Below are 13,054 nucleotides of genomic sequence, written 5' to 3'. Positions count from 1 at the left end.
CTCCAAAAAGATCCAGAACTAATGAACTATTTTTAAAAGTTGGAATGTAATGTGACTGAAACAGCCACTAGATGGAGCTGTTTCATTGTATTCTATGGAACCTTGAAAATTGAAAGCTTCTCCTCTCAGCAATCATGTGGTCGCTGTCTGGGAGCCTGCCATAAATGCAGAAAGGCTCCAGAACGGGAGGACTGCGGGGGGTTTCTTTAGTGTAAATGCAGCCCTGCTCTATCTGAGGGTGGCTCACAACTCATCTCAGGGTCCCAACCCACCTACTGAAGACCACTGCACTAGAGACAGGGCCTTTTCAGTTGCAGCCCCATATCTTTGGAACTCTCTCCCAAAACAAGTCCATATTGCCCCATATTTGATCATTTTTAAACAACCCTTTAAAATGTATTAGTTTTGAAAGGTGTTCTATTAGAAGTGCTGCAAGCTGGGTTTTAAATTGCTGGTATTTATAGTTTTTGTAACTGGACTGTTTTATTTGAATTGTAATCATTTTTACGGTTTTTATTATTTTTTTGTAAGCTGCCTTAAGAGAGCTTTGTCCTAAAGGTAGCATATAAGTATTTTAAACAAAAACAAAGCAACATGCAGTTGGGGCTGATGCAGAATGCTTCATTGAGACTGCTTGTTTAAGAACACTCCCATTTCAAAAGCCGTGGGAACAATGGAAAGCAAACACATCAAGAAAACTTGCAGATTGAAAAATGTAAGGAATTTAAAATGCCACACTATCACTATTATTAACAATTTTCAGGAAAAAAACAACAATCAGAAATTATTACTGTAAAAAACAAAGTGAAAACCAAACCCACAAACCCATTCCATTCAGTTTTCCAAATCTATACTTAGAGCACAACCAGCGATGTAGTGGTGGCAGGTTGCTCCAGGGCTTTGCTCCAGCACTTTTTTTGAGGCCAGCCCCCAGCCGGGTCCCAGTCTGCTAGGGAAGGAGGAGGGAGCAGAGGGAGTGCGGGTGGCTGTCTCTTGGCTGCTGGACAGACAAAGGAAAGGAGCGAGCAAGAGAGGGAGCCTGAGGTTGCTCTGTAGCCCCCTCTCGCCCCCTCTCCTCCTCCTCAGCTCTTGGGTTCTCCGCCCGTCCCTGCTCCATGCCTGCACACCTGGCGCTGCCCCCGTCTCCTGCAACACCAGCCACCCGTTCAGGGCTGCTGCTGGCTACAGCAGCAGCAGGAGAGTGGGGAGGGGGAGTGCTGCCACCATGATTTACTTATGGGACAGGGCAGGTAGCTGGTTTGTGCCAGTTTTTAGGATTTATCACACAATCCTATGCATGTTTACTCAGAAGTCAGTCCCACTATGTTCAATTGCCAACCGGGCTTTCTCTTAGGCAAGTGTGTGTAGGACTGCAGCCTTAGCTGCCTTCCCAAGATCTCTGTAAATTTAATTCGAAATAAACACCCATTGGATTGCACTGTTAATTCTTGAACACTCATTTCTACAGTAAGCAGAACTGCCAAATGCAACCTGCTGTGTCAGCTCCACTTTTTGGTACAAGGCTGGCATGTATCTGGGCAAACAAACCCTGGTGGAGGGAAGGGAAACAGAAGAAAATCAGTTGGGGGGAGAGGAGAAAGAAGGTGTGTGTGTGTGGGGGGGGGGTTCAATCCAGCTGGGTGTGTGGACATTTCTGTTGCGGGATGGGAGAGATATAATGAAGGAGCTTAGGAAAGGCTAATGGGTAATGTTAGGGCACTAAGGGAGTGTGCAAGGGGGCTGTGTAAATTAGAAGGGATCTGTCCATGAGGGCTGAGTTGAGAGGGTGAAGCTTCCATAGAGTATCATATTTTGAAAACCTAACATGTTTGTGTTTGTGTGAGTGGGTGGGTGGGTGAAAAAGATTAACACCCCTGCATTTTTTCTCTGACATCCAATTGAAATACCCCTGCCTTACTCTCAGCTGCACTGTTTTTGGATCCCAGTGAGACCGCGGTGGCTAAGACGCTGAACTGCAGACTGGAAGGTCGGCAGGTCAGCAGGTTGAGACCAGAGTGCTGCGTGACAGAGTGAGCTCCCGTCTTCAGTCCCAGCTCCTGCCAACCCAGCAGTTCGAAAGCAAGAAATTGCAAGTAGATAAATAGGTACCGCCTCGGCGGGAAAGGTAACAGCGTTCCGTGCACCTCAGTGTTCAGTCATGCCGGCCACATGACCACAGAAGCGTCTTCGGATAGCGCTGGCTCTTCGGCTTAGAAACGGGGATGAGCACCGCACCCTAGAGTCGGACACGACTGGTTGGGGACACCTTTACCTTTATATCTTACAAGGTTGTACAATCTTAGAAGGGGCGTGGCTGTGAGGGGCATGGCTATGACTGTCATGAAGGGACCCCGCACTTCTGAATTTGCCACTACACTACTGAGCACAACCCTATGCATGTTTACTGGGAAGTCTCTGTGTTTAATGGGGCTTACTTCCAGGTTAGTATGCGTATCACTTGGAGCCTTCTAGTCTAATGCAGTCTTCCCCTATTTGGTGCTCTCCAGATGTGCTCGGCTGCAACTCTCATTATTCTCAGGCAGCATAGCCATGCTGCCTAGGAACTATGGGAGTTGTGGTCCTGCACATCTGGAGGACACTGGTCTAATCATTTTTCTCTTATTGGAATAAATGGCACATTCTCGCTTTGAATCCTGGCAGCAACCAAAGGCTTTAATAACACTTAGTTTTACTGTTCACTGTGCATTTAATCTGCAAAGTGCTTTGGCGCACATCAACTCCTTTTAATTACAGGGCCGGGGATTTTACTTGAAATGAAATAAATTTTTTGACGGGTTTTGGTTGCTTTCTTTGAAGGGCTGTCTTCAGGAGGACGGCTCCCCCCACCCTGCCCTCCTTCTCCCTCCCTCCCTCCCTCCCTCCCAAGGGGCCTCCCTATTCCCATTCTGAAACAGCTAACAGGCTTCTTTTCTTGATCCATCAGACAAGTGTTCAGATGAGCACATTTCTTGTTTCAGAGTGACCTGGCCAAAGACTAAGGGACAAATCAGGAACAGGAAGATAGCCTTGGATCAAACAGCAGGGCTGCTCGAGAATTAGAGAGAGATTGAGAGAGAGAGATTGAGAGAGAGGGGGCGTGCGTGCGTGCGTGTGTGTGTAAAACCACGTGATAGAGGACGAAAACGCGGCGGCGAAGCGAGGGCCGTGTCAAAGCAAAAGGAGACTGGGAGACGGAGGCGCTAATACCAGCAGAAGGAGGAGGAGGAGCTGCAACTCTGAAGTTCGCCGTTGCCCGGGTCTCCACCGCCGGTTGATCAGACGCACCGGGTGGGCGGAACGGAAAGGACCGCCGACTACACGGGAGGCGAGCGGCGACGGAGCGCTCGGAGCATGGCGCGCCCCTACTTCGGATTAGTGTAACAGCCCTCCGGGGAGGGGGAGCCGAGAACTATGCTCGGCTCCCGGGCAGCGCGCGTTGGCCCGCGGCTCCGCTGAGCGCTGCTCCTATGGGGGATCCTGCCACGCCTGCTGGGAGCAGCCGCCGCCGCCGCGGGCCCCGGCAGCGCCAAGCCGCCGTGCCCTGATGGAGCCGGAGGAAAAGCAGATCTCGGTGTGGATTTGCCAGGAGGAGAAGTTAATCTCGGGGCTTTCGAGGCGCACCACTTGCTCGGACGTAGTGCGAGTGCTCCTGGAGGACAGCAAGCAGAGGCGGCGGCGGCAGCAGCAGGGAGGGCAGCAGCAGCAGCTGGCCTCGCTGCAGGAGTGCGGTGGGGGGATGCTGTCGGGCGCCCCACAGTCGTACTGCATGGTGGAGAAGTGGCGGGGCTTCGAGAGGATCCTGCCCAACAAGACCAAGATCCTGCGGCTCTGGGCGGCCTGGGGGGACGAGCAGGAGAACGTGCGCTTCGTGCTGGTGCGCAGCGAGGCGTCCCTGCCCAACACGGGGCCCAGGAGCGCCGAGGCCCGCGTGGTGCCCAGCAAGGACAGCCCGTGCCAGCATGGCTCGGGGGCCGCGGCGCGGCGGGCCGGCCTGGCGCTGACCCAGGAGCGGCAGCGCCGCGTGGTGCGGAAAGCCTTCCGCAAGCTGGCCAAGATCAACAAGCGCAAAGGGGGGCAGCCGCCGCACGAGGAGGAGCCGCCGGCCAAGGAGGCGGCGGCGGCCACGGCGGCCACGGCGGCCGAGAGGATGGAGACCTTGGTGCATCTCGTCCTCTCGCAGGATCACACCATCCGGCAGCAGATCAAGCGCATCCGCGACCTGGACCGGGAGATCGACCGCTACGAGGCCAGGATCCACTTCGACCGCATGAAGCGCCACGGAGTCAACTACGTGCAGGACACTTACTTGGTCGGGGGCGAGCTGGAGCCCTCCGGGGGGCAGGCGGACCAGGCGGAGCCGCCCGCCGAGGACGAGGCGGCGGCCGGCAGGGGCGGCGGGGACTTGGAGGAGTGCGCCCGGCGGTGCGAGCAGGTGCTGCTGCTGCAGGAACAGTGGCGCCGCCAGGAGGAGCTCATCGAGCGGCTGGCCGGCGAGATCCAGGAGGAGCTCAACGAGCGCTGGATGAAGCGGCGCCGGGAAGAGCTGGCGGCCGCCAAGGGCTCCAGCACCAGCCTCTCGTCCGAGGCGGACTGCAACACCACCGAGCTGATCGGCGGCGGCGGCGGCGAGCTGCACGAGGAACAGGAGCGCGTCAAGACGCAGCTCAGCACCAGCCTCTACATCGGGCTGCGCCTCAGCACCGACCTGGACGCCGTCAAGACCGACCTGGAGTTGTCGCAGCGCGCCTGGGCCGACAAGGAGCGGGAGCTGCAGCGCCTGCTCGACACCCTGCAGTCCCTAGACCAGGACGGGGAGGAGGCGCCGCCGCAGGCCCCCCGGCTCCCGCAGGACGGCGAGAGCGCCGTTCCGGCCCCGATCGCCTCGGGGGCGGAGGTCTGGGGGGAGCAGGCCTCCCGGGCCTTGCGCAAAGACTGCGAGGACAACGACGAGGATTCCGACACGGGCCTGAGTTCCATGCACAGCCAGGACTCGGACTCGGTGCCCGTCTGCGAGTCCCTGGTATAGCAGCAGCGCCTTTTCCTCCGCATCATCTCAGGGTCTACAGAGCTGCGCTTCCCCCTAGTTTTTGCCTTCTGTGCAATAAGGCCCCGTCTTTGCAAAACGCTGGGAAGAGGAATTGCTGGATTTCTTTCCCTGCCCCACTCTCTTCTCTCTCAATTTCTTTTTAAAAAACAACACTCAACGAGTGTGTTTTCATTCTGATACAGTATCATAGCAATAATCATGATTAATTATAGTTAATTGGTGATCATTCAATTACCTCCCTGGAAGGATAGCATACATTTCTTTTTTTAAAAAGAGTGTTGTTGTTTTTTTCCTTTATTAAAGAAGGATTCCATCTTACTTTTTGGTTTAAACTTTTAAAGCAAAGAAAATCTGCATTTCGATGCATACTGACTGCAGAAGCGGCACTTGGTTCTCTAAAGAAAGACTTTTGGGGGACAGGAGATTAAATTGTATTATAGCCATTTAAAGGAAATACCTTGCGTCTTAATTGCGGCTTTGACGTTGAAACATGTTAAAGTTAGCCACTGGTGAGCAGACCTTAGTCTGTCTCCTTACTATTTTTATCTTTTAGTAAAGAAAAGAAAAAAAGATAGATGAATACTTGCATTTCATTCAGTATTGGAATTACCTGTTTCCTTACATTCAAACCTATTTATTTCACATCAGAGATTTTTATTTTTGAATGGAAGTTCTAATCCTTGAGTTACCTGTTGTAAACATGGGGCAGTGTGCATTTCTTTATATAATTCATTTGATTAATCTGTTTTCTAGTTAAAGCAGAACGTTTAGTATCTTGATCTTTTCCATATAACACAAAGGCAGCTATCTAGTTAATAGCACAGTAACTTCCCCTGAAAGAATTAGTTTGCTCTTCTGATAAGAAAATAAAAACACTGATGACACAGCAGCAACACTCTGGGTGACTAATAACAACACACAAGAATGTCTTTCTGTCATTCAGAAATAGATTCTGAATGACATTCAGAAATAGATTCCCGTTTACGTCCATATGAGAAATATATGCCCTCATAGCAGTAATCGTATGCACAGATAGACCTGGGGGCAATGCATGCTTTTGTGTAATTTAAATGATAACTGACCACTAATGGAAACTAAAAAATTATACAGCTTCTGTTCCTCAGAAAATGGATGATGCATGAACAAGACCTATGTTAATATGCTCAAAACCTACGGTAATATGCAGTGGAGGACCATTGCAATCCTGTGTGCATTTACCTGGGATTAAGCCCCATTTAAAACAATGAGATTCACTTCAGAGTAGACATGTATAGGATTGTGCTATAATGTGCTATATAATGCATCTAGCAAGACATCTGACATAATATGTATATTTTAAATAGGACTGACTTAAATTAAGCTTTCACATATGCATTGGTTATGCTGGCTAGGGCTTATGGGAGTTGTAGGCCAAAACATATGGAGGGACCACACGTTGCCCACTCCTGGCCTAGGCCAAAGAAATCTGAAGTTAGTGCAGAGTAAGGGCCATTCTGCAGTTCTGGTGCCTTATTTTAGCTATTTCACAGTGCTCCCCCAATTGATGTTCCAGTAACAATATTACAAGTGGGTATCTCTCCAAATCTGGCAGCGTGTCTGAGCAACATTTCTTTAAAGTCTAGTTAGGTATATATTCATGGTCTAGAGTATACCTCTGTATACCAGTCGCTGGGGAACCCGGGCAGGAGGGTGCTATTGCACGCCTCTCCTACTTGTGGGTTCCCAGTCGACAGCTGGTTGGCCACTGTGTGAGCAGAATGCTGGCTGGACTAGATGGACCCTTGGTCTGATCTAGCAGGGCTCTTCTTATGTTCTTAAGTTGTGCAGCAGCAGGATGCAAAGCCTTCAAACAATTCTTAAAAACTTAAAACATTTACAACTGGGCAGCTAATGAAATAAATTCCATTTGTGGGGCTGATTTTCACCAGGATCATGGCACCGGAGGAAACGATTAACCTTCTCTTTCCTGTACAACATGGTGACCCAATCCTGGTTGGGGCCCCTGAAATTGCTATTTAACTTTTTAAAAACAGTAATTGCTTAGTTTGGCCCTAATAGAACATGATTGTGCGAAGGGAGGAATCGTTACCTCGGTGCTAACATCATAGACTATGACTGCAATCCAAAGAGCTACTTTAGACACAACCAAGGACTTCTGACTTTCCTCCTCCAAACAATAGATCCTGTGCTATATCTATCACAACCTACTTTTGAAAGTCTTCATGGTTTCAAAAGAGGTTTGGGCAGCTTTTTTGAGAAACACAGTTCAATGCTCCTTTGCTCACATGGAACTGGGCATGTGATTCTTCGGAAACAGTAAGTGTCTTGTTATGTTTGTGCTACCACCTTCTGCCTTGCAATTATAATGGTAACTACAATTATGCAATCTGGGGGAAGTTTTTTAACTTACATTCAGATCACGAGTACAACAGGATGGCCTGGCGTGCTATGGTCCATCGGGTCATGAAGAATCGGACACGACTGAACAACAACAACAACTATATTAACTAGGGAATCCTTAAGAAAGTTTAATTTAGCCTTTTCGGTTATTCCAATTAGAAATTTTCAAATTAGCAATACCATGTATTTCAGCTAAATGACAGCACAATCCTATCCATGTCTGCTCAGAGGTAAACCCCATTGAGTTCAATGGGGCATACTTCCAGGTAAGTGTGTATAACAGGGATCCCCAACATGGTGTCTGAGGCTGCCATGGCACCCACAGGCACCTCTAATGATGCCCACAAATGGGTGCTGAATGTGGTGCCTGTGGGCACCTGAAAATATTTTTATTTTTAAATTATTTTAATCATGTTTTTTTTTCATTTTTTTAACATACATACATGGATTTGTATGAAATGCATACAGCTTTGTAGCAATTATACAGGAGCTTCAACAAAACTGGACCAAATATCCAAATAAGTATTCATTTGAAGGTGATGTCTGTATGCTACCCTTTCAAATACTGAAAATGTTGTAAGGTCCTCAATCCATTGCATTATAGGAGGTGAGTGTTTATCCTTTCAGTGTTGTAATAACAGTCTTTCAGCTGTCTAAAGGGTGCAGAGAATCCATTTACGCTGACCATTTGTTAATACCCATGAAGCAAGTAAATAATTTAAAAGAGTGTGTACATCAGTGAATATTAAAGACTGTTCCAGTAAAAACAACTGTGTAATAACCTCCCCACAAAAAGAATGAACTATTCAACATTGCCAGAACATATGTTTAAAAGAAGCATTCGCTGTATTGCACTGCCAGCAATTTGCTGAATTACACAATTCCCTTATTAAAGAGACATTGCAACGTGTCCAATAGAAATGAAGCAAACGTTTTTGCTGAATAAGATGCAGCCTACAATCCATAGACGCAAAAGGTAGACGCCAAAGCGTCAATCCACTGATGAGGCATTTTGTGGTTGTGCCCACTGCAGTATCTCAAATTCCCAGCTGTGCCCATAGGTCCAAAAGGTTAAGGACCCCTGGTATATAGAATTACAACCAGTCATCCTTAGCTGCTGAACATTTTCTAAAGGTGAATGGCCTGCATTTACCATACAGAACTTTATGTAGGAGGCTATTCTTACAGCTGATTCTGGTCATGGTTAAAAAAATCAGATGTGAACAAAAAACCTCAAGAGCAACAGATTTTAAAATAATAATTAGATACTTTTTTAAAGGGGACATATCTTTCATTTGTATACATCAGTGGATATGTACGGACATCAGTAAAAGCTACATTCATTTACAAAAACTAAAGATTTGATTCTCATGGAAATCTCATTGAACTAAAGGTACAATATTGCGGCTTTCCACAGTACATGATGTCTAATTTCAAATCAAGCTATTAATAGCCTGTTAAAGATTGTTTTGAGTGATTATATGAGTACAGTTTTGTAATGTTAATATGGCTTGTAAAATTTATGTTTACTATATTCCTAAGATTAGATAAGTAATAGAATTGAAGGGGGAAATAGTTGGTTAAATCCAGTGGTGCCCTAGCGACAGGACTTTCTCCCTCTCTCTTTCCCCCTGTAGCCCTCTGTACTGCCCGAAAATTTGCTCTGGAGGGTTTCCCAGATCTCTGGAGCAGATTTTGAGGGTGTGTGCGGGCACTGCAATGGGGGAATCACCCCCCTTCCAGCTCCACTGGCAGAACTGTTTCAGTCAATGGAATGGCTATGTTGGATACAGCCCAGTGTCTCTAGAAGTCTAACATTATTTATTTCAAGGCTTCTGATCAATGCACAGTTCCTTAGGACTTACTCCCATTGAACTCTGTATGATTTATTTCCAAGCAAACATGCACGAGATCAGCCTGCAAGATTTGGTTACTAGGAAGTTGGTTTCAATGGTACATACTTCTGAGTAAATACGGTTAGTATCAGGCTGTACCTTACTTGAACTTGGTTGAGTGTTGTTGTCTTTTAAAGTACCTGATAAAAAGTCCCTTAACTTGTCTTTGGATAGTAGCATTTCATACTCACTTTACACAGCTAACAATGCAAAAGTGGAGCGCGATGGAGAAGCAAGTAAAATTGGCATGTGAATTTAAGGCTTGAGAATAATTGCACAGAATAGTTTTCAGAGAGCAGGAAGAGTTCAGTCCACCTAGGAAGATGGTAGTAGCACTTCAGATAGTTAGTGGGCATAGTACTGACTCCTGAGCGAAATCCTGATCTCCCTCAGTACCCCATATAAATAATTAGCCCACCTTCACTGCAGTTGTAGTATGAGGCAGCTGCAAAGCTGGTAGACGTTAAGATGAGGTAATGACTTGTGGCCAAAAAGACAGTGACCCTTACAAATCAGATTAAAGGTGAGGGCAACCCCCTGCCCCACACACCCACTGCAAAATGCTCACAAAGCTTTGTTAGGCCTAAAACCTTTACCTAATCCGCTTTTTTAAAATGTAAAGTACTTTGGGAGGACTCCATTTGAGGGTGGAGGCCATTTTGGTTTGCTGTGTGATTATAACTATTACAGACATAATGAACAGGTAAGAAAAGTGGTTGAGGATAGCGTCTATTTTTTCCACCTAACTTTTGTAAAGACTCCTCTTAGCTACACTACCAAGCACATAAAACAAACCACATGATAGAAACACAAGTCAGCGGCAACAGAATATGCCGTAATGTGCTGTTGATACATATCGTTGAGGAGTTGTGAAATGTGAGATGAAAGGCGCCAAAGCCAAGAAACTGAAATGTTGGGAAGCAAGAAGCTCACACTGTTTATGAAAGTTCTTACATAGCATTGGCTCTGTCTCAGGGAACAGCATGTCTGCATTGAACTGCATTGTGGCCTCATCTCTGCATGACTTCTGACCAATCATGGTTTTGAAGGGGTGGCAGGGCCAGTGATCCAAGGCTGTTTTCAGGGGTACTTGAGACAAGGAAGCTTTTTGTATCGTGTCATGGCACAGCCCACACTGAACCCTTGAGATAGGGTGGGATATCTATGTCAATCAATAATCTTCCTTAATGTTCTGTTGGTAGTGCAGGTTTGTGGTTGCCATTGTTTGCTTCTGGATCAATTTGGTGCGTTCTCTGTGCGTACTCTGTATTATTCATGATCTTTTGTTCAAGGACCACATCCATTTGCCTGAGAAGTGTAATCCCTTATGTGTCACTGTGCTTATTTCAGTGGGCAGAGCTTAACTTTATTTTATTCACAGTTGGTTTGCCAGATGTCTGCTGCCCTAAAACCTGACTCAGATCTCTCAGCGACTGGTACCTGGAAAAGTATACAAAACTGGAGGAGGGTGGGGCAGGTAAAACCCACAAAGCTTTGGTTCCTGTATGATTCCTTACTGTTGTGATATTCTACTCTAATAAACCAGGGTTTTTCAGATCTTCTGCTGAGGAACACTTAAGCATCAGCAGGGCATCCTTGCATGCTGTAGAGCACTCAGGAGCATGTTCTAGGGCACATGCTCTGTTCTTGTTGGAACAGATCAAACACTTGCCTGCAACTCTGGATTTTAAAGCAAGATCATCAGTAGTTGTGCTCAAGCTGTTAAAGGATGGGACGTATCGCAGTGCTAGAGCACATGCATTACATGTAGAAAGTGCTAGGTTCTATCCCTGGCTTCTCCAGGTAGGGCTAGGAAAAAATCCTCCTGCCTGAAACCCTGAACAGCCATTGCTGCCAGTCAGTGTCAACAATACTGGGCTAGATGGACCAAGGGTCTGACAGTATAAAGCAGCTTCCTGTGTTCCTATTTATGCTGGCTTTTGAGGAAGCTTCTCTGTCTTTATTGATCTTCTCATCAAGGACACCCTGATAGGTTCCCAGGGTTCCTCAGAGAACAGTTGGAAAATTTGCCATCCTAAAGAAACAAGACTGAGGTTACAAGCCTATAATGCTTATGGGAGACTGAATTTAACAAAATGAGAAGAGGCACTCAGGTGCATGGGTTTGCTTCAAAATGTCCTGTTCAGTGGGACTAACAGTGTAGAATGTAGGTTGACCATGGATTCCAACAATGAGTTGCATGTGACCCTGCACTCGCTTTCTGAGATTTCTAAGGGGTCCTGGGAATACAGTAATGCTTCATTTACTGTGTGTTTAGAATCAACAGATTTAAGGGGTTTCTCCAGTTAGAGCCACCATTTGGGATAGTATGTATGAACATTATTATCAGAGCCAGCATTTGGGATATTATAAGTGGTTATTGCTTTTAATCTTACATCTGAACCTGAAGACAACATTCTATGCAGTTCAGTTTCTGAAAAAGAGTTGCTAGTTCTTGCTAGGACTTTCATATTTGCCTCAGAGTTCCTTTCCTAAACATCTGCATTATTCCCGAAATTCATCAATGTGTCTTGAAGCACATCACATCGTTGAAAGCTGGTATGGTGTAATGGGTAGAGAGCTGGCCATAGAACTCCATGGGTGACACAGGGAAAATCTCTCTCTCTCTCTCTCTCAGCCAAAACTGCAGAGAAAAGAAAGAACTTCTTCATACAGTGTATAACTAATTTATGGAACTCTCCTGCCAGAAGATTTGGTGATGGCATTGGCTTAGGGTCAAAGTACATATTACATTATTTGTCCTTTTAAAAAAAAAAGTGTGCTTAATGCTGTCACTTTTATTTTGAAGGAAAAGCAGCTGCATGGCCCCCTGATCTGGGCATGCAATGCCAAAATGCACTACACCAGTTTCCCATCAAGAGTCCCGTGCACCCATGGCTGTTGTTTGCTCCAGAAGGTGCTATTTGCTGCAGCTAGCATAGGGGAGTAAAAAGCAGCTGTAGCGGAGTGCTTTTTGGCAGGACATCAATATGAGCACCTCGATTGGAAGCCCAGTGCTGGCTTTGTGCTCTGTGCTGCTGCTTTCCGTTAAAATAAACGTGGCAGTATCTTAAAGTACACTTTTGTAAAAGAGTGTGAATAACTTAGCATGTAGTTTGGCCCCTGGCCGCCTTTAAAAGGGCTTTAAATGGAGGACAAATACATGTCCTACTAGTCATAATGGCTATACGGAAACTCCAGCTTCAGAGAAAGTAGGGCACTGAACTCCAGGTGCTGTGGAGCAACAATAGGAGAGGGCTATTGCCATCATGCTCTGCCCATAGGCATCCTCCAGAGGCAACTAGTTGGCCATTGTGACAAGCAGGGGGGTGTTTCCACCAGCGATGTACTCCGAGCTGGCTGCATGTTGAGGTCATAGGGATACGCGACACGGTGGCCATCCAGCAGCCGCCCCAGAGCTTGTCAGGGAAAACCCGGATTTCTTGAGACGGCTTAAAGTCTGATTCTTTTCCTCAAGTCGGGTTTTCCCCATTATAGTTGCTGTGTGCCCCAACCCCCACACTGACCTCGGGTATGCTAGCCCTGCCCAGAGGGGTGCCTTTCACCATGACCCTGGTCAGGGGTGTTTCCTCCCATTGTGCTGAATGACGCTTGCTCTCTGAATGCCCAGAGAGATCCCCCTCAGTTGACATGGCACAGCCCGATCACGAGGCTCCGATTGTCCTTTGTTTGGTTTATTGCCTTAGGAAGG

At 47.0% G+C, this 13,054-nt stretch overlaps 1 protein-coding gene across 1 annotated transcript; it reads left to right on the top strand.

Moving 5' to 3' along the window:
* The first annotated feature begins 3,173 nt into the window (after nucleotides 1-3,173).
* Nucleotides 3,174-10,655, top strand: RASSF10 (Ras association domain family member 10). The gene has a single exon (XM_084828268.1). The coding sequence runs from the start codon at nucleotides 3,545-3,547 to the stop codon at nucleotides 5,024-5,026; it is 1,482 nt and encodes a 493-aa protein (XP_084684394.1). The 5' UTR covers nucleotides 3,174-3,544; the 3' UTR covers nucleotides 5,027-10,655.
* Nucleotides 10,656-13,054: the final 2,399 nt, after the last annotated feature.

Source organism: Heloderma suspectum, chromosome 1 (genome assembly GCF_057233095.1).
Source record: "Heloderma suspectum isolate Gila_16-S chromosome 1, 16-S_ref, whole genome shotgun sequence".
Classification (NCBI taxonomy): Eukaryota; Metazoa; Chordata; class Lepidosauria; order Squamata; family Helodermatidae; genus Heloderma; species Heloderma suspectum.
The sequence above is the reverse complement of the archived record's forward strand: the minus strand, read 5'-3'. Positions and strand labels throughout refer to the sequence as shown.

Coding starts and splice junctions, on each gene's coding strand:
- RASSF10 (XM_084828268.1), top strand. CDS start 3,545: ATGGAGCCGGAGGAAAAGCAGATCTCGGTGTGGATTTGCCAGGAGGAG.